General features: G+C 41.3%; 1 protein-coding gene across 5 annotated transcripts in view; it reads left to right on the forward strand.

The window, feature by feature from the left end:
* The window catches only part of MKX (mohawk homeobox), a 60,144-nt gene extending 34,852 nt beyond the window's left edge, over window positions 1-25,292 (forward strand). For 3 of the 5 annotated variants that reach the window (XM_005290929.4, XM_005290930.5, XM_042858162.2), the window contains exons 6-7: window positions 22,549-22,582; window positions 22,699-25,292. In XM_005290929.4, the coding sequence (XP_005290986.2) occupies window positions 22,549-22,582; window positions 22,699-22,885 (221 nt within the window). In that variant the 3' untranslated portion in view covers window positions 22,886-25,292. The remainder of the gene's footprint in view (window positions 1-22,548; window positions 22,583-22,698) is intronic. The other 2 variants (XM_042858172.2, XM_042858175.2) reach the window with 2 other exon arrangements.
* The last annotated feature ends 2,649 nt before the right edge of the window (window positions 25,293-27,941 follow it).

A 27,941-nucleotide genomic window follows, 5' to 3' on the forward strand; every position in this document is an offset into this window, starting at 1 on the left:
TTTCGATTGATCCAGTCCCAGATTCTGATGGTTGGAGGATTAGGGACATCCAGAGCATTGGGTTGCACTCTGGTCTAGCCATTGATGGAGTTGTTCTCCATGAACTTATCTGATTCTTTTTTTAAACCCAGTTATACATTGGCCTTCACAACATCCCATGACAACGAGTTCCACAGATTGGCTGGGCATTGTGGTGAAAAAGTACTTCCTTTTATTTGTTTTAAACCTGCTACCTATTATTTCATTAGGTGACCTCTTGTTCTTGTGTTATGGGAAGGTGTCACAGGGTCACTCACCACTCTGGCACCTCCTGGTGGGCATTACGTGAATTAGCTCAGTCCCAACGGGTGCGCTCTCGGGTGATGGTGGCTCTCCCGTCCTCACCTCCGCTTGCAGACCCATTATGGCTCCTTTCGCTCGGCATCTGCTTCGTGGCACAGCCCTCCGGTCATGCCACCATCCATTTTCCCCCCCTTCCTGGGGACTCCTCCAGCAAGAGTCCAGCCACTCCTCACAGCAGCTTGGCAGTCCACAGCCGGGCCACTCCTTCAGCAGCTAGTGCGGGGGGGAAGCCTGCCCACTACTCCGGGCCCTGGCCCAGGGACCCTGCAAACAGCAGCTTCCTGTTACCTCTTCCTTCCAGCACTGACTGTGGACTTACAGGATTTACCCTCACTCTTCAGGTAGCATGTTGTTTGGGCCTCCTGCTGTGTCAGTTCATCTCTATGATATCATGAAGTGGGGGAATAAGCATGAGAAGAAAGAAAGAACAGAGGGGGAGAAAAAGGCATTGTGGCCAGGAGGCAGATAAGGAATGGATAATAAAGAATAGTGAGAAGCTGGTGGGGAAGGATAGAGACTGGGAAAAGGAAGAAAGGAATGGGAAATAAGCACTGGGAAGGAGAGAAAAAAAGGAGGAAAAGGAAAGGGAAGTGTTGGGGGAGGGAGACAGGAAGAGAAAATGCTGGGGAGGGAAGAGAGCTGGTAGAAGTGTTGGGGAAGGCCTGGGGATTCACTGGGGCAAATCTAGGCAAGAAATCTAGGCACGTTATAGAAAATGTCAACCTTCCTATGGGGTAAATGCAAAGGTAGCCTCATTCTTTACACAGCACTTTCCATGAAAGGACATGCATTTAAGAAATGTATTTCACCTCCCAGCCTGTAGCAGGAACCTGAGTCCACTCACTGCATATCTGCACTGTTTTTACATGTAACATGGGATCAAAGTAAGCACACTTTTTCTCTAAAGATGGTATGACCTGGTCAGGATACAATAAGAATAGATACAAATCTTTGCTCAAAATTTAAAACAAACCTGATCTTATTTGGCGTTTGGAAAAGGCTCTGTTGACTTCTTTTTTTTTTCTTTTAATTTTCCAGTATGTCTGTACTTCCCGATTTTGGCAGGAAGTGGAAGTGCTGAAATACTATGATAAATGCTGTACTCACAGGGTTCTTGGCCTAACCAAACCCAAACCTGGAGATACTGGAAATCTCTCTCAGAGATTTTAGCCTGATTTTCAGCCTACTGTAAGGTGGTTTGGACATGTTTGGATGCATCTCTGACCCAATATTCCAAATATTTTGAACTTTACCCCATACTTCCTTTTCTCTCTGTCACCTCTGCAAATCGAATGTCTTGTTTTAAGACATTTCAGACCGCCATCTATAAGGCCCAGGAAGAAAATTCACCTACCCTATTCCACAGGCTTTGGACAGTTGGTAAGGAGCATTACAGGATCTTAGCCTTCCTCTGAAACATCAAGTATTGGCTATTGGCACACAAGATGGTCCAATAGCCTGATCTGGCATGGCAAATCCTACATTCCCATATAATTCATTTTACATGTATATGCAATTCTGCAGCCTTCTGTTCCCTCTTTCAGTGATGGATCCTGCTGGAGAGAGCTTTCTCGTGGCACAGCAGTGAGTGAAACCTGCACAACATGTTCAGTGTGGAGGACCTCCTGATTACATAATTTTAAACTTAAATGGAACATCCACAGAAACCTTTATTTTCCCTTCCCTCTTCCCTGGCCCAAAATATCACATTTAAAAGAAATAAATTATCTGAATTAAAAATGCAATCTGTGGTGGTGAGTGGGTGGTTCTGTTTACTCTGCCACATTATATAGTACCACTTCTACTCCTTGTTTGGACAGCAGTCACAAGACCTAGATATCAAGCTGTGAAAGTTATTTTTCTTGCAGCAGTCATTCTCTTTTTGGCAGGCATTTCTATCAGTGGCTTTGGAGATGCCTCTGTTTTTGTCATGTGGTTGGGCTGATGATGAGATTTCTATGTTGCTTCATTTTCCTGGATTCAGTTGGTCTTTGAGTCTTTTTCAGTTCTGAGTAATTGGCACGCTCTTGAACGCATGTAGATTTGCATCACAACCTAATAAGGTCTTAATATAAAGTCTCTGTAAGAAAATAGCCTCAAAAGAAAGAATTCATTGTGCTGTTCCACATGATAAAAATCTGTTTTCTGTCTCTGCAGCTACCCACATCCAAAAACACATTCCATTTTCTATAACAATTTTCATTTGTGAATCAAGGCATAATGAGAGGAAATGACTGGGGTATAATCGTCCCATCTAGAAACATTCATTTTAGTCCTGTAAACACAGAGCTAGAACTGTGTAAACAAGTGTCTTAATTTTCTTTAAACTGAATATTTTAGATGTCAGAGGTAGACAAGCTGGTTATATCAATACCATATGCTTTTTATTGCATCAGTGGCTGTCTCTTTATTTAATATTCTGATCAAAAAGATTATTTTTCAAAAGCATGTTAATTTTTATAAAATCCAATAATCTCTCTCTCTCGCTTCCCACCCCTCCCCCACCCCATCTACAGTTTATTCTCCTACCCATCACCCTAGTGTCTGAACCCCTTGCATGTAAAATCAATAGCAATATTGAAGTCCCTAGTGGACTTCAAGGAGTCTCTGGCATGTCTCACTTTTTGAGGTCAAAACTCTTCTTCAGGTATGTTTGTACGGATTGGTACAGGTTTAGCAATAGCAGAGGGTATCAGTGGGGAAATGAGTGCTAAGGATTATAATGTATTTATTTATTCAAATAACTAATTTATAATACAAAATACATGGACCAAATAATGTCTTTAATATTGCAAAATTCCTGTTTCTTCAAATAAGAACCAGGTCTACTTAACTACAAGCATTATATGTAAATGTCATCAAACCAAAATCTGCCTGGTCTAAAGAGAAAATTTAGTTTGGATTATAGCATCCAAGAGTGTGAGCAATGTATGCTAATTTTTCATTGTATAAATAACAGCCAGCAAAGTAAATAATATATATTTAATATGCAGTACATATATGTAACTTAGGCACTGTAATGAGGTTTTGCTTCTTACCACTAACATAAGCTTTAATCAGGGGTTTATTCTCTGGAGATAACTGAGCAATATATACTTGCATGCATGTTGTTACGTTACAGAGATGTCTTTTAAAACTGAGTTAAAGTCATCTCTCTTGCGACATTCTTTTCAGTTTGCATTGCAAATTCTGGGCTGCAGCCCATTGAAGCCAATGGGAGTCTTGCCATTGACTTCAGTTAGGATCAGCCCCTACCTCTACCTAAAATCACCTTTTACAAACATGCAGGATTCCTAACTATAGAATTATTGTTTGTGAGTAACATGTCACGTAAATTCATAAAGGTCATAGAGATCAATCACTTTGTTAAGTGGAAATATTTATGATTGGATCCCAAAAACGTTATGAATCATTTTGATGCTTCAAGTTCAGGATACAGAGTAAATTATTCCAAAAATGGCCAAATATCATTCCCTCCAAACGTTTGTGTAATATCTATTTATCTGTGGGCCGATGACTGCTATGTATAATTAGAGGCAGACTTTGTCGAGTTAAGACTAAGTAAACACAGCTGAACATAGGCAAGTTGGACTACAAGCATTTTTTAGTTTTGCCAACATCATACGACCTTGAAGACTGCTGCTTCTTCACTACAATCTGCTTTCAATGAGAGAGAATTTTTTTTTGTTTCAAATGAGTAAGTGTTGATTGGAAATTTGGTTTGTTTAAATTTTTCTTTGCAGCAGAAATGAACAATATGCATGTACCTGGTGGAGGGCATCCTTTCTATTGTTTAGGAATCAGAGTGGTTTCATAGTAGACTGCATCTTGAATAACCTGCTGAAACAAGGAACAATAACATAGCTAAAGACATAGTTATACACTAATTTAAAATTCAATGTATGTGAAAGAAAACTTTCTACTGTTTCTGTAGAACTTAAACATGTTTAAGATTCCGTATGAAATTATATATGTGTGTGTGTACACACACACACACTTTTTAGCATTCTTAAAATAACATGAAAACTCGAAGAAAAATTTTTGGCTGGGTTTCTAAGACTACCTTTCTTGAGAAACATTTTCCGCATCTCCTGTTTTGCCTCAAGGTACAAAAAGAAAATATAGCGTGATCTTCTCGTAGAGAGAGTGGCACAATTTAAAAATGTATTCATATGGTAATTTGCCACTTTTATATTATCAAGTGCTCAAATAGAATTACTGTTACAAATCTGATTTTAAAAGTCACATTATTTATCAGTTCAAAGAGTCTTGAAAAAAATGAAGTAGTAGAAGCTTAGCTGAAAAATAAATAGATGTTCTAATTTCTGCTAATTTCTGATTACTTAGACAAAGGTTTCTGATTTATACAACAGGAGGAGTGATTGTAATGATTTTTAAGTGTTTTCAGTTCTATAAAGCTTTCGTTTTGCCCTAGATCATACATTTAAAAATAATATTAGCTGATTTTGCAGCAAAAATGCATGTGCAGTGTAAGGCCCCGATCTGCCAAATTGTTGCATATTGGCAGACTCCTGCACCCATGTGTAACCCCGTTGCCTTTGATAGAGCCTTTGGGTGATAATGTAATACAAAGATATAAGAAATGTTACATTATTATTATCATCAGTCTCCCTATCTCATGTTTGTGAGGCACTGATCACTATGGCAACTAAGGGCCAATTCTTTCAAACACTTTAAATCATATCCAGTTTTTATATTTAGTTTCAAGAAATTGTTGTTAGGTGCTGCTTTTGATAACACGGTGCTTGATTCGAAGGGGCGATGACCCCCCAGTCACGGAGCTAGACTTCAGTGAGAATCACGGATGCGCATTGCTCCTCAGACTCAGTTGTGGACTAGTTTGCACTGGGCAGGGCAATGAGCAGCTTGCTGAGAACCATACTTAATAATAAATATGATTGATACAGTCTTCCTGTCAGGTAGATGAGGCTGTGCTGATATATGGAAAACCTTGTTTCTATGGTTTTCCATATACCAGCACAACCTCGTCTATGTATGTATGTACAATCTATGTACTATTGTTTTATCACCTGCTATCTAAGACCTAGGTAATAATTAATAATAATAATAATTATTATCATTTAGGTTCAATTTCAAATGGGCAATACAGTTTCTTCAAATGAAATTTTTTTTGAGTGATCTCACACAATCAGGAGAGTGATTTTTATTTAGAGCACAGACAGTCCCAGAGCTAATCAGAACAACATCCCATTAATAACCCTATTGTTTTAGATGTTGTGTTTTTTTCATTTCTCTGTTTGAAAATGATTTTATGTTTTTGTTTGAGTTTTGCACGTTAGGAGCCTCTTTTGTTCTGTTCAGTGTTTGACTTTGTAAAAAGTCCTGTTCTTGTGAACAATTGTCCATAGAGACAGTTTACATTTGTACAGTGGATAGCCAGCCCCTTTGCACTGGATAGTAGTGGGGACTCTCTGATAATGTAGGGATGATGGAGCTGGCTCCTGTACCAACTGCCCCTCTTCTTGTTTCTGAGAGCATGCTGGGGGAGAGTGAGGAGTTGAGTGAGGAGGGGTATGAGAGGTGTGTAATTCATTTTAGGGACCATAGTTTAGAGCAGTTCCTAGACCAGGGCCAGGGGAGCTTGAAAATGAAGGAGTCTTAACAGAGCTGGTCTGAATTTCTGTTTGGTGGGAAATTTTAACATATCATAATTTGTTTTCAGTTTGGTTCAAAACAAAATGAAATATTTTTAAAATTTCCCATAAAATGGAGTTTCTGAAAAATTCAAGTTTTGCAAAATTTTCTGAAGCAATTTTTTTGTCCAGTTTGAAATATATTTTTTTCCGGGAGTTTTCATTGGAAATCAACACATTTTTAAATGTTTGAATTTTGATAAAAACAGCATTTGTCACTGAAAAAAGATTTTGATGAAAAATTTCTGACCAGCTGAAGGCAGAAGCTGCTGCCTGATGGCCCTTTCCCACTCTCCCAACCTTTTCCTGTTCTGTGCAGATCTTAGCAGAGGGAGAATCTGTCCGTACATGTCTTATGTCAATGTTAACAGACAAAACTCTTTGCAACTTTTCCTCAAACTCATTTTAAAGTAATGCAAGTCTCTTGCAAACCCCCAAATGCCATTGGGTTTGAATATCCGCAGTTACTATACCCGTTGTACAAATAGGTCAGTTGAGCCACTGGGAGGCTACCCAGGTCACAGTCAGTAGCATAATTCAGACCTGAACCCAGGAATCCCGACTCCCAGACCAGTGCTCTTACTGCTAGCTCACACCCTCCACCCTCCTCTGAAAGCTAGTTTCTTCAAGATCACTTTCTCTCAAAGCAGTAGTATCTACTGTGAAACAAACCTCTTCTCATTTAGACCAGTCAGGCTTAGGAATGGTGCCAACATTCTTAAAGAATGATTTAGTAGCCAACAAACATCTGCAAAGTCTGTAAGCCTGTCAGAAACAATAACATTAGAAGTATAGATCCTATGAGAAGGAATTCCCATAGTTCTGACAAGGCATTCAGTACAAATATTTGTTTAGTCCTCCTTACTCTCATTCACCTCATCACAGACAGTTTCAAATGTTTTGCTGAAAGAACCATTCAGTTCTCCTTAGAGCTCTTCGGATCCAAAGCCTTCACAGTGTCATATACAAATCTATCTAGTACTGTTTTAAGGCCTCCCACACATTAGACACTATTCTGGAGTAAAATGGCCTAATCTGTTTTACAACTTCCAATAAGTTAACATGTAAAATGTAAAGATTCCTCTGCTCCTCAAGAACACAAGCTAAGCTATCTATCTCCTGCTACCACACCCACCACCATAGCTGAGTTTGAGAGCTCTTTCAAAGATCACTTTCTTGATGGCACACTGAAATTGCACCATGCTAGACTCCACATGGGGATTCCATCTTCTCACATCTGAAGGGAGGGAATCTCCTGGTACAAAGACAGACCCAAACCTTCCTTTGCATACAAGCAAGTGGTTGGAGACCTTGAGGAGCAGAGGTATTTCTGCTTCTCGTGAACTCTGGACAAAATTTGTGAACTCCTTTTTGCTGCAATATCCTTCTCTCGTTTACCTTGTTTGCTGTATTCTTTTTCATTCACTCATTTAATGGGAAGAATGGGCTCATCCGAAAGCATAGCATCTACATCGACAAACATTCCAGTTTGTGGAAGTCTCCAAGGACCCGTTATTTGGAAGGTGTCTGGGAATATTTGGATAAGAAACGTCTAATAGAAAAGATAAAGGTAAACTGAGTTGTGGTGAGCGGAGGAGACAAAGAAGATAAGACACAACTTAGGATCTTCTAAATTGTGTTAGCTGGTTATATCGTATCCTAGGCTCTCTCCTAGGTTAAAAACATACCCAGAAAATATAATGTACCGGAGACTTATAGGCGGGGCTGGTAGCACTGCCTGTTAGTAAGGGTCCTGTGATTGAGTCGGTCGGTCCACCGACCGGCTAGGGGGCGGTGGAGAGCTACAACGTCACTGGCCGGCCTGGGTTACAGCTCTGCCACTGGGGAATTAGCGGTGGGAAGAGCGCCAGCCAGCGTCCGGCACGTGCCCCTCGGGCAGGGGAGAGCCGGCAATGGTCAGTAGTGCGCCCCTCAGGCAGGAGAGCGCCGGCAAAGGTCAGTGGCGCGCCTCTCAGGCAGCAGAGCACCGGCAAAGGTCCATAGCACGCCCCTCAGGCAGGGGAGCGCCGGCAACGGTCGGTGGCGCGCCCCTCAGGCAGGAGAGCACCGGCAACGGTCGGTGGCGCGCCCCTCAGGCAGGAGAGCGCCGGCAACGGTCGGTGGCGCGCCCCTCAGGCAGGGGAGCGCTGGCAAAGGTCAGTAGCGTGCCCCTCAGGCAGGAGAGCGCCGGCAACGATCTGTAGCGCGCCCCTCAGGCAGGGGAGCGCCGGCAACGGTCTGTAGCGCGCCCCTCAGGCAGGGGAGCGCCGGCAAAGGTCAATGGCGCGCCCCTCAGGCAAGGGAGCGCTGGCAAAGGTCAGTGGCACGCCCCTCAGGCAGGGGAGCGCCGGCAACGGTCTGTAGCGTGCCCCTCAGGCAAGGGAGCGCCGGCAAAGGTCCGTAGCGCCTCTCAGGCAGGGGAGCACCGGCAAAGGTCCGTAGGGTGCCCCTCAGCTCCAGCTCCCCCTCCGGCTCCTCCAGTCCCTCGGGGTACTCGGCACCGGGCAGTCCTGGCAGCCCCAGTCCTTCCTCCAGGTGAGGTTTCCGCTGGTCCAGGGCCTCCCCTGGCGTGGCAGCAGAGTCTGAAGGGAGCAGTCTGCGTCTGCCTCCCTCCCTGGTGCTGCCCTGACTGAGCTAAGGGCCCCGCCCTTTATACTTCCTGTTCCACCCCTCCCCTTCCGGGTGTTGGAGTGAGCTTGGCCTGGCCCTGCCCTTTCAGGCTGAGAGAGCGGCCCTTTACCCTCAGGTTCGGAGGGCAGCCACACTTGGTCCCTACAGGTCCCTGACACTTCCCAACATAAGACCTTGTTTTCACTTGCCCAGAGATTTCCTGTGCTAGGTGTCTGCCTCATGTTTAAAGCTTTAGGAAAATTTGAGCCAAAATGGTTGAGCCATTTCTGAGAATGAGGTGAGGGAAAATACATTGCTTTGCCTATGTTAAAATATTTCTTGGAAATGTTCTAGTGCCCCCATGCTTTGGAGAAAGGACTTGAAATTTGGTATGAGCGTAACCTTTGTATCAGGGATGTGCCTTTTCCCATCACTGTGAAAATCCATCCAAATTTGGCAAAGTTATAAGCCTTTTGAAAATTGTGGTTTGCACATTCTAAGTAGAGACTGCCTGGATTTTAGAAGCTAAATACTCCAAAGATTCTTTGTGCACACTAGGACTGAGCAGGACTTTCCCTGCAATTGCATCTCTAGGCTGCTGTGGGCTGTGTTGGATTGGGGTGCAGGCGCCTGAACTGAGAGCAGAGAGACTGTCTCTCTGAGAGCCAGACAAGGGGAGGGGAAGAGTAGATTGGGTCAAGGAGCCGGGATGTGTGTGTGTGGAAACGGGGACTGGGAGTTGGGATGGGAAGAGACTAGATCATACCGTTTTTTCCACAGGAGTCCTGCCTCGTTCAGTGCATAGGATGGATGGTGCTCATTTAATGAAGAGCTGTTCAATATTTTGTTTCTCCTCATCGTGTGTGGCCCTAGGCCTTATTTATTGCATGCTATTCAAACCCTGCTCTGAAAACAGAATGATTGGTTTCCTCCTGGGTTTTCTATGGTGCCTATTGCTATAGTATCTGAGTGCTTCACAAACATTAATGAATTTATTTTCACCACACCCCTGTGAGGCAATGGGTGTGGTATTATCCCCATTTTACAGAAGGGGATCTGAGGCATAGAGAGATCTCCTAATATTGGGTGCCCTGTTTGAGATGCCCAGGACCTGATTTTTCAGAGTACTTAGCATTATATAGCATTTTATATGCTCAAAGCACAGCTCTCATTGACTTTAGTTGCAGCGGTGAGTGCTCAGCACTTCTGTAAATCAGACCCCAGGGTCCCAAGTCAGGTGCTCAGAAAATGAGGAACACACAATCAGTGACCCCCTGTGAGATGTTGGTTTAAGTGACTTGCCCAGCGTCACAAAGCAACTCTGAGCTAGATCCCAGGGGGACTAAGGCACCGAACTACCTCCTTGAATTTCCCAAATTGTCTCTGCTAAAAACAAAACAAAACAAAATTCTGAAAAAATCAAAACATTTTGTTGTGAAATGTATGCAATGAAGCATTTTGATTTTTTTTAATTCAAAATGTCTTTTCATGTATGAATTTCTGTCAAACTGAAACCTTTTGTTTTGGACCAAATGAACCATTTAGTTCAGCGCAAAACAGATTTTTTCCAACTTTTTGGTTAAAAAAAATTTCCTTTCAGGTCAACTCAAAACAATTATTTCTTGTGTTTTGGGACTCCCAATGAATTGAGAAATCTGTTGTTTGCCCTTCTCTGATCTGAAACAAGTTGTTGGGGCCCCATTAAGCTATTTCCCCTCTTGAAACTGGTTCAAAAGCGCTGTGATGAGTGGGTCAATGTGTGCATGTGAAGGTTCTCTGTCTATGGGTGAAATTTGCCCTTGCACTGTTTATGCACCATTGAAGCCCTATTTTAAGCCTTTCCCATGTGATTGCATAGGTAGCATGTATGTCTAGGCACAACTTAGGTGACTGTTTTGAACATTTGGCTGTAAAAACTATTACTGACATCCATTGTCCTTTGAAATGGACATTTTTTGTGGATTTATATTTAGAAAGATCATGTCAAGTGCTCCTTTACCTTTTCTTCAATCAGGTGTATGCAAGAGAGAGAAACAATTAACTCCTTTCCCTCTTCTGACTTGCATGTTTCACTCTGTGACGCTGGATAAGTACACTGTGGAATCAGTTCTGGCACTGGGTTAGAAATTCTGATGCATGGACTGATAATAGGGTATCTTGCAACTTAAATGACTTTTGTACATTGTATAAGCATGTTTTGTTGTTGTTGGGGAGGGCTGACTGGGGATGTGGGAGAACTGAACAGCTCAGGGGAATGGTTATGAGCAGGGGCCCTGGAATTCTGTGCAACATTTTTGTGAATTCTGTGGCAGGAGTCTGAAAACATCCTGTGTGTATGCATTTATATCATAATATTATACCGTGTATATAGGGTCTGCTCCCAAACCCACAGCCAACTAGCATAACAAAATCATATTTTACTGCTGTAGTGTCAACATAGTGTTGAAAAATGACTTTGAAACCCACTCCTTTATCCCTCACTTTTAATGAAAAACAATTGGGGCTTGCCATGGAGTATAATAGAGCTTACCCTGGCTGCATTTAACTTTAACTTTTTTATTTTAAAAGCTTTATTTTAATCTTTAAGAACTCCTAGTTATAGTTTTCAAATAGAGTGAAAATCTGAACATGTCTGTCTGCAGTACTATGAGGATCTTGGCTGGGAAGGGGATATTTTAATATTAAAAATAAAGAAAATAAATACATCCAGAAAATATCCTCTCTTCTTACCTCTTACTCCCTTTCTCCTCATGGACTCTCACTCTCTCCCCACTCCCCATTTTAAAATCTCCTTACAACCCTCAGTTTGCTGACAGCTCCCCACCAAGATCAACACTTCCCATTCTCTGTTATAAACTCCACAGAGAAAACTTCGTGCTCTTGTGTCTCCAGTGACTTGAGTGAGTAGATAGGCCTTGTACCAATCCCTGAAGGTTAACATACTTGGGTCTGATGTTCCAGAGCCGGAAGCGAATTCCAGAGGTGAAGGTTTCAGAGAATGCCTTGTCCCAGCCATTCAAATCTAGGGATGATAATCTAGAGCAGCACTGTTTCCAGCTGTCAATTGGGTGCACAAAAGGAGATGATTTATGAAACAGGCAAGACTCGAACCATATAGGGCTTTATAGAATCGATCAATGCCAACACCTGGGTTTGCACCCTGAAACAAACTAGTAGCTTATGCAGTCTGTGGAGAATAGGTATAATATGATCCACGTGAAAAAATGTTTCTGCACTAGCTGAAGTTTAAGTGGTCTACAAAGGTACTCCCATGCACAGAACATTGCAGTTATTCAGTCTTGAGTTGGCAAATATATGAATAACTAGTAAGGCCTATATCCAATAATCTCCATACCCACTGTCATCACCATATTGGTGGCACTGCAGCCCACACTATCTCACTCTCTTCCAGTGGCCTCATATACATTTGAATCAAGAGAGGGGACTGCCAGATTTCGATACTGTGGTACCCTACATGAGAGAACCATCAGAGCAGATGAGCAACTCCTCACAGCAAAAAAATCTCTATAAATAAATACAAATCTATGTTTAAATGTCCCAATACCACTCTCTGGAATCTCTCCATAAAGCGGTAATGGGGCCATTCAAACACAACTCTCTTCCACCTGCCCGTGTCCAAAGATAAATCTGAGAGCAGCTGACAGATCTAAGAAGGACAGTACAGGTATCTGCATCTTTGTCTGGTGACAGAAAGAGATTATTAGCCAGGAAGACCAGTTCAGTCTCTATATAGTAGCCAGATCTAAAATCAGATTGAAAGGGGGTTGAGGCAAGGTGTTGCTGGAGCTACTTCATCACAGCCTTCTCAATAACTCTCTAGCATACAGAGAGGGTAATCATCAGTGAAAACATCAATTTAAGGAATTGGTCTCCTGAGCATGGGGCTAGAGGTCATTCATTTGAGAGTTTCTGGCATCTTTCCTCCTCCAGCTCCACAAAATAAGGCATTGACAAATTTCTGCCAAGTGTGAACCCAGTATATGCTCAGGAGATTATACCAGTATGATGGACGTGGGTCCAGTTCACAGGTCATAGCCTGATATTCCTCTGGCAGTGCAAATTGGCTGTAAATCAACCAGCGTTTCTCCCCTGACCTAACATAAATAATTCTGTCAGTGGCAGCCGGTCTGTTCAAAATCTGATCAACCCTGTCCACAAAGCAGATAGAAAATTCCCCATGGGAGAAACATTTAATTCTGATTCCAGGTGGAGACAGGCCAGATTCTCTAGGCTGTAAACTGCCTTGAGCAGTCATAGAATCATAGAATATCAGGGTTAGAAGGGACCTCAGGAGGTCATCTAGTCCAATCCCCTGCTCAAAGCAGGACCAATTCCCAACTAATCATCCCAGCCAAGGCTTTGTCAAGCCTGACCTTAAAAACCTCTAAGGAAGGAGATTCCACCACCTCCCTAGGTAACCCATTCCAGTGCTTCACCACCCTCCTAGTGAAAAAGTTTTTCCTAATATCCAACCTAAACCTCCCCCACTGCAACTTGAGACCATTACTCCTTGTTCCTTGTAGTTCTGCTGATTACAAATTTGCAGATGCTAATGATGGGGAGATGGGGAGGGGGGACTTTCTTCACTGCAAAAAACAAACTATATACAAGCAGTCAGATTCAGAGTGAGATTTCCATTCTACCCTCCTCTCTCTGTAATTTATCTGTCATGGGGCTTCTGTAGAACAGCGAGACATGGAGCAGGGGAGCACAAAGGGAAAAGGCTTTTTGAAGCCTTTGCACCAGTTTCTGGGGTCAGAAGATGATCATAAGTGCTCTACAAAGCAGTTTGATAGAATGGCCCATTAGCTGAACAGAATTAGTCCCCCAGAAAAAAGTATATTTCTTGGTTGAAGGATCAGAACAGTAACACCTAGTCTCCATTGATTGAGTACAGAGACGGGTCAACTCACATTTCCTCCATTCATGCCAGATGAACTGCTGTTTACTGAGTTTGGGTCTTTCAGAAGGTACAACCTGCTCTGCATGGATATTAAATGACACTCTTTGTAAGAGTAGGAGAATGGCCTAGTGTTCATGATTACAATTGTCTCTCCATTCTGTGGCGTAGCATGCTCTACGGCTACGCTGATTGCTTGCTACCTTCGTGCTCCAAAGGTGGCTCAATTTTAGTGATGTTGAATGGTTTATGGTTTACTTTGGGATCCATTGGGAGGAAAGGAGCTATATCAATGTAAATTAATATAATAATATTAACTCCACTTAACCCAGCTTTCCCCTCTGCTTTCTCACACTGCTGTTTAAGTCATGTACCATTAAACTGTGGTTTGAAAAGCATTATACAATCAAGGTATGTCTGTAACCCAGAGAATTATATCACATCACCACTAATTTACATACACATGTCAACTTTATTTTTCATTCAGCTGACTCCTATTATTCCTCATCCCTCTTCCTCCTTCTGTTTCTTTCTTTTGCTTGTTTTGAAAATGCTGGTCAACACACGTGAAACCAGGGTCTCCCAAACCAACAAAAGACAGTGCACAAGAGGAGGAAAGAGAAACAGTTGAGTGCTGCTGCCAATTTTAAAATGAAGATTGTTATACATGGCCTTTTGTCAACCCAGCAAATATTTTACAGTATTCACGATTTAGGGCCAAAGAGACCCTTTTGATCAGAGATGTCTTTATTTCTGGAATAGAGAATGTATAATTCATAAGTGTAATCCTTCTGCCCATCTAAGTTGGCAGCAACAAGGGCCGGGTTCTGTATCTAGGGGTTCCGTTTCAATAACGCAATGCAAAACCGGCTCGAGCCCCCACCCAGTGACCTGGGACAATTACATACCACCCCCTGGGCGCCTCTAAGAGGCAATACTTCCCCTCTCGCAAGCACAGAGTCTGAGTGTAACAGAAAATGTTTAATAACATGAGGTAAACAACATCAGCGTTAAATTGGAAAAACACCACAAACAGGCTTCATGAGCAAAAAAACTCACCCCAGCAAATTGGGCTGTGTCCTTTCCCTTGGGTTCTTGAAACCAGCAACCCAAGGATCACCAAAGTCCCAAAAGTCCAACAACCCCCCAAAGTCTCTTGGGTCCAGCAACCCAAGGATCACCAAAGTCCCCAAAGTCCAACAACCCCCCAAAGTCTCTGTCCCTGGTCAGTGCAGCCCCAGAGTTCAAGCGGGGGGGGGGAGGCACACAGGGTGTTAAGGGGCACCTTACGTGATCCAAGGCCGACCGGCTGCCTCTCCGTGGGTTCCGCCGCAGCCTTCTCCACGAGCCGCTCCACTCCACCAGCTGTCCCATGAGCCGCTCCCGCCGTCCACGAGCTGCTCTGGCAGCTGCTCCGCTCTGCTCACCGACCTGTGAGCCACTCAGCTCTGCTCCACTTCAGCCGTTCCTTGGGCCGCTCTCACAAGGCTCCGCTCTGCTCGCTGCTTCTCCAGCCGCTCCACCCTGCTCACCGACCTGTGAGTCGCTCAGCTCCGCTCCGCTCCAACCGTCCCCATGAGGCTCCACTCTGCTAGCTGCTTCGCCAGCCGCTTAGCAATATAGCTTCAGGCTCCCCCACTAGTTAACACAGCCTCAGTGATCTCAGCTCTTTTGTGATTTCAGCTCATAGTAGTAGGGGAGCCCCAGTGCCCGTGCACCAGTGGCCCAAAGTGAATTCAGCTCAGCAGTCTGTAATTAGACTTCTAATGGAATCAAAGTTAGCTCTGACATTCAACAGTGGAGAGAGGAGGTAGTGCAATTGGTGTTTCAACCCCTCGGGGAGGGGGCCATACCATCAGGTACAAATACCTGTCCCCATCCTCTCTCTATTCACTGGGTTTTGTAACCCATGCCCCTTGTCAAGCAAGTGCTACTTAGGTAATGGTGATGGACTCACTCAGTCCTTCTGTCATACAACAGGTTCACTGCCCTTGATTCACAGAATCAGGGTAACAAAACTTTATTCTTCCTGCCCCAATAACAAAGAAACTGGGGATCCCACACCAGCCAAAGTAACCACTTTGAGTTGCTGTTGTTTCATGCCAGGCGAGTGGGTGTGCCTATGCAAACAAGATCAGCCCCTGGAGTTCTTTTCCACACTCGCCATAATTCACCACCAGATGTCAGGGTAGAGCTCATCCTGACTCTGCTTACATAAGGAATCTATACATTCTAAATATGTTTCAGTCACATGAGATTGACTTCCTGTGTCTCAATTTCCATGTTGGTTTGTTTTCACTATATAATAATCTGTAACCTTCTCTTTTTCTCTCTTCCATCCTCTAATACACGCCCCTTCCCCTTTGAATTGCAAGCTCCATTTGCTCTGCATATTCTAAATGATAACAAAAAAGCAGGGTTTGGCACACAAAGGCACATAAAATAGGAGGGAAGGTGGATGTGCGTCTCTTAAGCAGGACGCAGCATAATTGATATTTTTTTCTTTAGTTGCTCACTAGAGGGAACTTTGGTGAAGCTGTTCATAATTTCACAAGTGCGTGCTGTAAGACTAATATTGTCAGATCAAAATGAAGACTAAGCTGTAGCTGTAATTTATATTATTGAAAGCATTGTTCTTAAATTCCAGCCTCTTTCCATACTGGGGCTAGACTGAAATAACTAGACAGGCCTATGAGTGTTTCTAAAATAACTGAAACTGCTGCAAGCATGTCAAAATAAGGAGACCTTAGTTTGCTGGGGTCTGTCCTAGTTGCACAGACTGCTCCTGTATGCCTGTCCTGGCTTTTACACCAATTCCTTCTGGGGCATTGGACAAGTCATGTAAAGGGACACTGTCAACTTAAAAAAACACATTTCTGTTTGTAAAAGTTTTGCCTGTTATTGTTACAAGTAACAGCTAAGATAAATGTAATGGAAAGACACCGGAGAAAAAAAACCTTGCTCTTTCCTCAGTTTGACTTAGTGCACCTGACAGCCTGTTCTGTCTAGCCAGTTTCCCTGTATCTCTTGTGTAGTGAGTTATTCAGTTTGTGTGGGTCTTTCACACTGTAGCAAGGGAGAGAAAAAATATTTTTAAAATAGGCAACTGTGCTGATGAAAGTACTAAAACTGTTAGGAGGGCTCAGGACAGGCACAGTAACCAAAATAAATGACTTTTAACTTTTCTTTTGCAGTTGACGAGGTTTCAAGTGAATAGTGTCACTTTCAGTACGTTGTGTCTCATTTTCCCCATCTGTTCAAATGAAGTTAATAACAGTTACCTCACGAGAGTGTTGTCAGGATTATTAATGAGTTAATACTTTTACAGAACTTTTAATATAAAAAACAGAATAGACTATATGTGTGATGTATTAATAGTGATAATTATGTGACTCCTGAAAAACACCATACTGCATTACAGAGCTATTATTGTCCAGTAACTATAATCTTGGCACTGAATGCTATGAGTTTTAATGCTTACTCTATACTGAACACTTCTATTAATGGAAAGGTATATAGGATCCCATCGGTAGGAGATTTATTGGTACTTCCTGCTATAAACAACAGGGAACAAATATTCAGCCTAGCTAGTCTCTTTGGGTACATGTGGGAACACAATGAAGCATTCCTGGCCAATCAGAATCTAACCCTCTTGAGTGCTTATGCAGTTGGGAGCAGACAGGAACAGCAGAAAGGAAGGTACAACAACAACAACAACATTCATAATTATTTATTATTTATGTTCTGGTAGCTCTTAGAGACCCCAGTTGTAGGTCAGCGTACCCTGTACTAGACACAGTACAAACACATAATAAAAAGGCATTTCTGACTGTTGCTGTTTAATTATCTTTCACCCCAAGGACCCTGAAGTATTTTTCAAAGTGTACACAGAAATCACTCCTCCCATCACTGAAGTGCATCACTCTTTGAGACTTAACCCAGTACCTTTTCAGTAGCACACAGAAGAAGAATATTGTATGCAGTTGAAATGGGAGGACATTTAGAAAATGTGATATTTGGAATTCAATAGAAAGTGTTATGCAGTTGATAATGACTGCAGGTGCCTGTCATGTAGTATGTATTACTATACATTTATCTTTACATATGCAATGTTGTTATAGCCGTGTTGGTCCCAGGATATTAGAGAGACCTGGTAGGTAAGGTAATGTCTTTTATGGGACCAACTTCTGTTGGTGAGAGAGACAAACTTTGGAGTTCTTCTTCAAGACATAGTTGTTTATACAGTGCTTTTCATATGTAAAGTGCTATGGAGGTCCTATAATTTGGTAATACTGTACATAGTGCATGACATGATATTGGCTTGTTCTTTTATCAAGCTACACAGGGTCGGTAACCAAAATATTATACCAAAGCCAAATGTGGACCAGAGACCTTTACAATGCAGCCTGTAGTTGTATTATTTTTTAGTAAATAAGCTTGGCTCATTGAGGCTTAAGATCCCAGTATGTATTGCTCCATCCTGATCAAACCAAAAGGAGAGTCATGCCTCTATAGTAAAGAGAAAGATGTCTGCAATCAGATCTACTTTATGCAAATTAAGATAGCTCCTATGCTTATGGCTACTAAATAGGGTAAATCTGGGGTATCCCTGCTATTCTGAATAAAGTACTGGTCATATTTGGGATCTGCAGTTCAAATCTATTTTATAGTAGTTATGGGTCAAGATTAAAATGCTCAGTCTGTACATTGCTGGTGACCAAGTGCTCACCTCAGTATGGTCAATGGGATTTCGTATGTTTGGCATTATTAATTCATTCCTTGCAAATACCATTGTCAAGGATAGTATTCCGTGCCAGTGTCATGCCATTTTTACCATTGCGACTGAAAAGGATCTGTCTCTTTGGAAAAGGCACCAGTTTCAGGAATACATTATATATTCTGGCTTTCAGCATTCAAGATCACCATCTCCTTTGTTGTTCAGAAATACAGCGTTCTGTGGGTATTTTTTTACACTCAGAAGTTGTTTTCACCCATGCGTTGCCTTTGCAGTTAAAATATTCTGATTAGTTGGTATTCAGATACATAGAATGTCAAAAGACATGTCCAATACTCAGAGAGACAGAGTGGGACAAATTACGAGAGGTGAACAACAAACAAAATGTAACTTTGCTTTGTGAATTTGGTCCAGTCATTTTAAAGACTTGATCTTCCAACGTGCTGAGCAGTCCTAGAGACCCTCAATTCCCCTTGACATCAGGGGGAGGTAAATGCACTCATCACCTGGCTGAATGGACTCATTAGCCTTTTGGTGCTGCATTGTCCCCATCTATAAAATGGAGACAGTGTTTACCAACCTCAATGGATTGTTGTGAGGCTTAATTAATACTTTTTGTAAAGTGCTTTGAGATTCTTGGCTACTATAGAAGTGCAAGACAAGAAGTGCAGTAGAAACTTGGAGTAGAAGCAAAGGAATTTTGGCAGCAAAAAGGGCCACAACACTAGAAATTAAAGGTTTTCGGCGTTCATTATACAATCTTTCTCTTTTATCAATTTTTAGCAAGAACTTTGCAAAATAATCAATGATATTTCTATTAGAGTCCAATTTTAGAGGCAAATATTTTAAATAAATCTATTTGTTTTTGAAAACAAACCCTGACTGAGTTAAAAAGTTATCTTTATTTAAAACAATAGCATCATATAATGGTAAGTGTCGGTGAGTGAGGACTAGAATTGCATTGTATATACTCAGGTTATTTGAGTGTATTCTAGCTAAAATTAGTGCAATTTAAACTTCTCATGTAGACAAGCCCTTAGATTATATTTTTTGGCTGTGGTACTGTTTTGGTATGACCTTGGGCAAGTCACTTTCATTTATATCTAGATGAACACTCCTAAAAAAGATTTGCAAATACTCATTGAAATTAACAGTGGAATTGGAATACTGATCACTATTCATGGCCACGTTCCTCAAATGTTTGTACAAGCAATTTTTTTGTTCACAAGAATGTTTTCCTAAAGTAAAAGTCTCACAGATGCTTGAGTGAGTGTGTGTTCTTATGACAGTGACATTCGTTATTTTTTCCCATTTCTATTTGTACACTTACCCACATAGGTTTCTTTATTACAAGGCGGGGCATATTCACCCCCATCCCAGTCTCTTAAAATGAAATAAAATAAATGAATAATAAGAAAAGAATTACTGTCCACATATCTATTCAAGGGACACCATCATAGGACCTAACCGCATCAGCCACATAATCCAGGGCTCGTTCACCTGCACATCTACCAGTGTGATATATGCCATCATGTGCCAGCAATGCCCCTCTGCCATGTACATTGGCCAAACCAGACAGTCTCTACGCAAAAGAATAAATGGACACAAATCTGACATCAGGAATCATAACATTCAAACACCAGTAGGAGAACACTTTAATCTCTCTGGTCACTCAATAACAGACCTAAAAGTGGCAATTCTTAAAAAAAAAAAAAATTCAAAAACAGACTCCAACATGAAGCTGCAGAACTGGAATTAATTTGCAAACTGGATATCATCAGATTAGCCCTGAATAAAGACTGGGAGTGGTTGGGTCATTACAAAACCTAAACTTAATTTCCCCAATACTAATTCCCCCTTACTGTTACTCACACCTTTTTGTCAACTGTCTGTAATGGGCCACTCTCTTACCACTTCAAAAGTTATTTTTTCTCCCTTGGTATCCTGCTGTTAATTGATTTATCTCATTAGACTGACCCCCCACTTGGTAAAGCACCCTCATCCTTTCATGTATTTGTACCTGCTCCTGTATTTTTCACTTCATGCATCTGATGAAGTGGGTTCTAGCCCACGAAAGCTTATGCCCAAATAAATTTGTTAGTCTCTAAGGTGCCACAAGGACTCCTCGTTGTTTTTGCTGATACAGACTAACACGGCTACCACTCTGAAAAGGGTTAAGAAGGTTGCCTTTGTTATACTGGGATGATTCAATACATCCCACCAAATCAAATGTTTCTTCTTCTCCCTGTGACTCCCTCCCTCTGTACAGATCACACATTTTCCCTGCTGAGTCCAGTACTGAAGCAATACCCTAAAATACTGCTAGGGGGCACTGTGCTTTTGGACATTTCATCTCGAAAAGACATAGAAAACTCAGGTCCCTGACCACTTGGGAAGATTTATGAAACTCATAGCACTTTGGAAGAGGAGAGGGTATTTGTTAAGTTTGGCACACTAGCCAAATTCTAACTCATTTAATTATTTCCTGACAGCTTACTTTTCTCCTGCAATGTCAGCTAGATATCATATTCTTCACTTCCCACCCTGAACTGTTATGGAATATTGCTATGTGCTGTGTTATGCTGATAAACATATGCCAGGTTTCATGACAGAAGTGGCTGCATTCCACTGGCGGATGAAGTGATCCTTTATATATAGTTTGCACAATTACCTAGTAAAGTTTGTAAAGTGTTTTGGGATCCCTTCAGATGGAAGCTCTATTTAAAGAAAAGATCATCTTGGAATTATCATGGTGGCTGGCAACCAGTGATCAGCCTGATTCCCAAATATATAAATCCCTGTTTGTGGTTTAGTTGCAGACTGGGTCAGGGTCACATTATGTCTTCTGTGGAATCCAGACATACAGACAGGGAACACCAGCACTGTTATGCATGTGCCTAATTGGAAATCCACCTCTGATTGTTACTGTGGAGAACTTCCTTGAATGAACAATTATCATTCTTGAGTGGGCAAGGGTGTCATTTGCTAAGGGGCAAGTTGCCCCCCAAAGCTTGGTTTGCCTGGCAGATGTTTCATAGGTCTATATGTGCCACTTGTTGCACCCTGGAAATTTTGCAGGATATAGCATAATCACATATAATGTTCTATATGCTGATGCAACTTTCCCCTCCCCTCTCAGAATTTTTCTGAAAAGAATCCTCTGGATGGGGCGAAGGAGAAAATGCCTGTGATGCAACAAAATCACTAAATGCTACTGATCATGTGTGTTTGTTAGTTATGTAAATATGTATCCTGCTTAAATCCCTGTTTGTGGTTTAGTTGCAGACTGGGTCAGGGTCACATTTAAAACCACATACTGTCTTGTCAGTGGAAATTTTGTTTTGTAGAAAATTTACCCTTAGATTCGTACAGGACTGTGGTTCTGCTTTTTCATGTTTCTTATCATCCCTGATGTCCTCAGGATTATTTTTTTTAACATCTAGCTCCATCCCACCAGAACCTATAAGTAAGTTTCCAGGGCCAGAGTCACCTTTGTTGAAGCTGGGAGAATTACATCTACCGCCCAAGCCTAGTACACTGTGCTCCAGGAGGAATTCATCCCTCGAGAGCAGATCCCTCCCCATTAAAGTTACCTACTTTGGGGGACTTGCTAGTTATGATACCCCTGTGTCTTTACCTGGTCACAGCCTCTCAAAGTGGACTTTTTGTCATCTGGTGCCTTGCTCAGGGTCTATGCTAGTTCCTCCTGGCTAAGACCATTGAGTGAATCTGGTCCACAGTATTTCAGGCTCTTTCGTTGGATATCTATACAACTACTTTCATCAAAGACTAATCTCCATTTCAAAAGTAGTCTTATTTCCACCTGAGCCAAGTTAATGCTGGGTCTGGTGTGGTGACAACGCAGGAAAGGAAACAGAACGCCAGGTTTGTGGTAGCCGAAAAGCCCCTCTACTTTTAGGAACTTTTTTTGGGGCTTTTATTTTTTACACTTTTTTGCTTACAACGCTTCTCATTGGTACAAATTTTGCGCATAGAAAAGCCAGGCAGTATACATGCACATAAGATAACGAACCCATCTCTTGAGCGCGTGAACACCAGCTGCGAGGGTACAATCAAATCAGCCAAATAAGTTTCCCAAACACAAACGCTGGATTGAAGGTTACTCCTGCTTCGTAGCCATAAAAGCAGTTTGCTGCGCCTGTGGGCTGACGATTCGGGAGCTATGCATCCCTACAGTCTGGGGTATGTTTTGGGAAATCCTGTGCACAAAATGGACAATAATAGGATTTTCTCTCTGCTTTCAGAAACTTTGGAAAATGGACCCAACAAGTGTGAAAGGTGAGTGAGGGGCTGTCTTTGCCATTTGAATTTTTCTGTGCAATTTGTACCCTGGTCACATGTCATGTTAGAAATGTAATCTGTACATGTAAATGTTTGTTGTTGCTTGAATCTAGCGCAGCTAACAGAAAAGGAACAAGCAAAGATGAAACATACTGGAAGGAGATCAATGCAGCGATGGCCCTAACAAACCTTGCCCAAGGAAAAGATAAACTGCAGGGAACTACCAGCTGCATCATTCAAAAGTCATCACATATATCAGAAATAAAGACTGTTAAAGTGCCATTAGTTCAGCAGTTTTGAGAAATTGTTACATTTTTTGGTCAAATGGACATTCCTCACAGCATTGGTTTTCACTAAAATCCTATCCACAGGTATGAAGCAAATATTGAAAATAGATCCTTTTTACACTATGGTCAGTTAAAAAATTAAAATACACTCTCAGACCCAGACTTTTTCATTGTATTAAATAAAATGTTCAATTGCTTCTATAAAAGGCATGTAAATTATAAAATAAAGTCCATTTTTATCAAAATATTAACTTATTTTATGTTAATCAATGTGCGCATAAAATGTCTGCATTGCTATAACAATAAGTGCCTTGCTTTCAAAAAATAAGCTATAACGTGGGCATAGTACAACACAGTTATGCCTCAAGATGACAATGCCATTAACCTTAATCTTTGTATATTATTTCAAGTGAGCCTAGCAGTCATGGGCTGAACATATTATGCTGGAAGCCCTTGAGAGACTTGTTGTGTATTTGACTTATACAAATTGATGACTGGTGAATCTTAATGAAAATGTTAAATCTTTTTTTAAAAAATCCACAGTATTATTAAAAATTGTACAGTGTGTTTTGTCAAAGTGACCATGAGGTTGTTGTGCATGTTTCTTACCTGTATCTGCAGTGTGTTAAAATACCAAAATAACTCCTTTGAAAAGTGCAATACTGTAGAAAACATACAGGTTTAGGAATATTTCAGTCATTCAAATTAATCTGAATGCACACGTACACACAGACATTGTGATAATTAGAGATTTATAGTGAAGGTTGCAGCAAGACCGTCTGTTCAGTCAATTTGGGTTTCATCCTTCTAAAGCTTTGCTATTGACTTATTGAAGTAATTATATACATAAACAAAACCAATCTCTTCTGGTACCAAACTAAATCTATAGTACAGTTTGTTATTTGTACTGGAGCTCAATAACTTTCCACAATGGAAACTCTTATTACTTTAATATGTCCAAATGCTTTTATTTTGTACATACTGTATCAAATAAGGACAGTTGATTGACAATTCACATTTCAATGGAAAAAAAGACATAATCAAAACTATATATACTCCAAGTTAAACCCCAAATTAAAAACATCTGGGACATGAAACATTGAAAAATATCAGCATGTATCTTAGGAGGGTTTAAAGTCAATGCTAAATCATGCATTAAAAATAACATTTTAAGTCTCTAAACTTGACTGCTATTGAGTGATATAATCAATGTAAAAGCAGAAATTTGTGTTTGGTGTGCTAGGTTTTCTTGAATCATACAACAATATCCTAACCAGTGCTTGAATAAACAGTGGTGAAGCCAAATATAATTTGTACTGAATCAGTTACAGAAAACTGGAAAAGAGCTGATTGTTCCTAGGGTTTGGATATTTTTTCCTGTGGGTAACCTATCAGTGGTTATTGCTAGCTCTTTGATCCTGCAATGTTGACGTTGACAGCAAAACTCCCGTATACTTCAGCGGAAGCAGGATTGGGCCAATAATGAAACTCCCCTACAAGCATAGTCTGTTCCAGTTGCACTAAAATAGTCAAGATATATAGCAAATATCCTTTTTGTGACTTCTAGGACACTTCCTGATGTAACATACTATTATGTTGGGTTTATTTAGGGTACAGTGGAAATGATTGATATGGAAATATTTTGTACATATATATTTTTACTTTGTTTTCTAAATTGCTGATTTGCATTGACATAAAGTGCCAAGCAGGAAACATATGTCATGACTGTATGAACAGTTGAAGTATACCTCTTATTAACTTGCATCATTATGTGTTTAGAATTCCATGACAATAATTTTTTATACCTGAATTTTTGGATTTTTGTCATAATAATGTGAGTTTGTAACTAAGAACAGAAAGTAAATACTTCACTCTTGTTCATACTATTATAAGTTATTCTGGTATTAAATATTTTGTGACAATAAATTGATTGTCTTGTCAAACTATTCTGTTAGATATATTCTCAGTGTTTTATTTGAGTAAATGACAACAATATTTGTCATATTGTTAAAAATGAAAAGTACTTTCAGTGACTTCTCCGGGATAAACTGGAGAAGACAAGCCATTTTAGAAACATGTCTGTCTTTTTTTAAACGATCAAAGCACAAAGAATAGCCTGCAAAAAACATATCAAGTAGGTTTTACAATTAACAAATACTTGCATCATTTCTTGTTACAATTGTCTTTAATTTATTTTTTTCTGTTGCTGCTTAAATGTTTTCTAAAAACATAAATGCTAATAGGTTGTATGTGTGTGTGTGTTTTTTTTAAAATAACAAGGATCATGATCAATGCTGAGCCAACAGCTAATGGAGACTCAATAATTATTTATGATGTAGGAAAAACAAACATTATTAGTATTGCTCTTTTTTGTTTCAACATATTGTAACCATTTTAATAAAATAAATAACTGCAAACCACATCTTGCTGTTTTTGAAATAAATGGTCATTTCTCTTTCCATGTTCTCTCTGTTTTCATGTAGTACTATGGGGTTGTTAGAATGGGGGCAGCATGTGATAAGCAGAGGGAGGAGGGGAATTGTAGCCTGTCTGTTAGTAGCCACCTTGATGAGTGACTGAAAGTAGCAGCTCACTGCATCCCAGGTGACAGTGGCTGCTTAGCGAGGTCATGGCTACTGACTGATCCTCCTGGCATAGTGTGCTGGGCTAGAGAGAGGAGAGTACACAGAATCCGATTTCAGAGTCTCACATGGGAATTTCCCCTGAACAGTCTCATGCTCATGCTGATGACTCTAATGCTGCCATTTCTTATGCTCTGACAGATGCTAGGCCTTATTCTCCAAAGCTGGCACAGGAAGGCAATTCTAACCTCTATGTGTCAGTGAAAGTAACTGTGCCTGGTGGAGGAGTCCCCCTGTGGGAGGGTAGCTAGTATTAACTCTGTCTGGGGGTCCAGCTTGTGAAGGTTGTAGCAGAGATGTACTGAGTCAGCACATTTCTTTGGCCACACTGACAAGACACCGTCCCCAGCCAGTGCTGCCACTTTTTTGGGCTGCCCAGAATGCCTCTGAATCACGTGGCAAAAGGAAGTTTGTGGCTGACTTTCACCATTGCAGACTTTCCACCCCTGGCATATATGCCAGTTTTTTGTGGCATAAAGCCTGAGCTGTTCTGGGCTGATGCCGTTCTGTGCCACTGGACACACTCATGCACGGGCATGAAGGACACCATCTTGAGTTGCACAAGTTAATATCAGGAAAATCGATTTAATCACCTGGCAGACTGAAAAACACTAAACACTCCTAGTGCCCTCTGGCATTTAGTTTTGAAAGTTGCTTCAGCGTTCTTGTAGGGGTGGGGAGTGTGACTAGGTGTGGATCACAGGCCTGTACTGCACTGCAGCATTGCCTTGCTTTCACAACTGTAACAGAAATGTAGCCCAGAGGTGGGATCATGCTGCAAAAAATTTGGATCCCGATTTTGAACATGCCAAAGTTTCAGCGTGTTTTGCTCCAGGATATGAGAGATTGCAAAATTCAGATCCAGGTCTGGGGACAGAGTTTAAAGTCCCCCAAAATGTAGGGTTGTGGATCTGATTTGGGCCCCATTTCTAAACTCACCTTGTTTAACAAAGAGCGAAATAGTTGGCCACAATACAAATACATTTTTTTAAAAATAAGTGGAAAAGAGACATGAATGCCTAATGCTACAGAAAAGTCCCCAAATGCTTCTGTTATGTCAGCTTGGGCTATTGGCAGTGGAAGTGGTTATTGGCAGTGGAACTTGGACCTTGCTCAAGGCTAATTTAACTCTCACACCTGACTTTTTAAAGGGAATTGAGATGTGGATTCTTAATGGATGTTCTTTTTACATTTGTGCTCTGGGTCTTCAGATTTTGACTTTCCCTTTCAGCCTCTTTTGGACTTGCTTCCTCTTTCATCTTTCTTCCTGTTTGAAAAGTATCCTATTACATACAGATGGCAACTGGACCCTTTATGGCAAAGCTCCTTCTTCTGTCTAGGCCCATATGGGTGAAGGCTATATGAGTTCAGTAGGATAGTACTGAATGACAAAGTCTCCCATTAACTGATATCTTCATTCTCCCATCCCAGTGCTAATTAACAGTTCTCAACATGTGAAGGGCTCAACAGTGTGCTATAAAGACTGTCCAACCAACAAACTGCACTATCTATCACTTTGTTCTTAACTATTACTGCTTTTGGCTATCTTAACTCCCTAAAGGACTGTCAATTTAACCATAACTGCATAAGAACTGCCAAGTCTCATTTTATGAGCTGCTGTTGAGAGTTTAGTTATTTAAGTCTGATATTAAACAATTTTTATTGGTACTTCATGGCAAATGCTTGATTTACAGTGCTGTAAATAACCACAAATTAGGGGCATTTCTTTCCTTTACGGTAAAGGCACATTATCTTGAGAGGCAGAAAGATGGTTTGCAGGTGAAGACCTGGAGTCTATTCCCAGGTCTATCACAGCCTTCCTGTGTGAATTTGAGTAAGGCCTATGTAGCATGAGTTCCAAAGGAAGCCATGGGGTAAACATCAGGGGACTTGAGCTCTCTGTTATGGATGCTTTTAAAAACAAGAATTTTCAAAGCTGTAGTCCAGAATGATCCAGAAGTTCTGAAAATGTAGCCCTTGCTCTGGCTGCCCACACTGCCCGGATGCTCTGAATCTAGGTGAGCACTCACAGCCTAATGGGTTTTCAAAATGCCACTATCATAATAGGGTATGCAGTAGAGGATCATCTGTCCTATTGGGCCTGCAAGCTGCAAAATGCAAAAGTGTTCCTCGTCTACTCTTGGACCCCAGCTGGCAGCCACTATCATAATAGGGGCTATGCAGTGAGCACTGGGTAATGAAAAGAACAAACACAGAACTTGGAAACATACAAGACATCAGAAATGTGTATAATGGGCAGGTGTGTATGGAAAATTCACATCAGTAATAGCTGTCTAGAATACATGCCGGAGAAATGGCATGTTCATGAGGCTAGGGGCAACTGTTGCATATTCTCCCACAAAAGGTGAGGGTGCTGTAAGTACTGTAGCTTCTCTCGTATTGTTCCTTGTTCAGCAGAGGTCATTA

The sequence above is a fragment of the Chrysemys picta genome, chromosome 2 (assembly GCF_011386835.1).
Source record: "Chrysemys picta bellii isolate R12L10 chromosome 2, ASM1138683v2, whole genome shotgun sequence".
Classification (NCBI taxonomy): domain Eukaryota; kingdom Metazoa; phylum Chordata; order Testudines; family Emydidae; genus Chrysemys; species Chrysemys picta.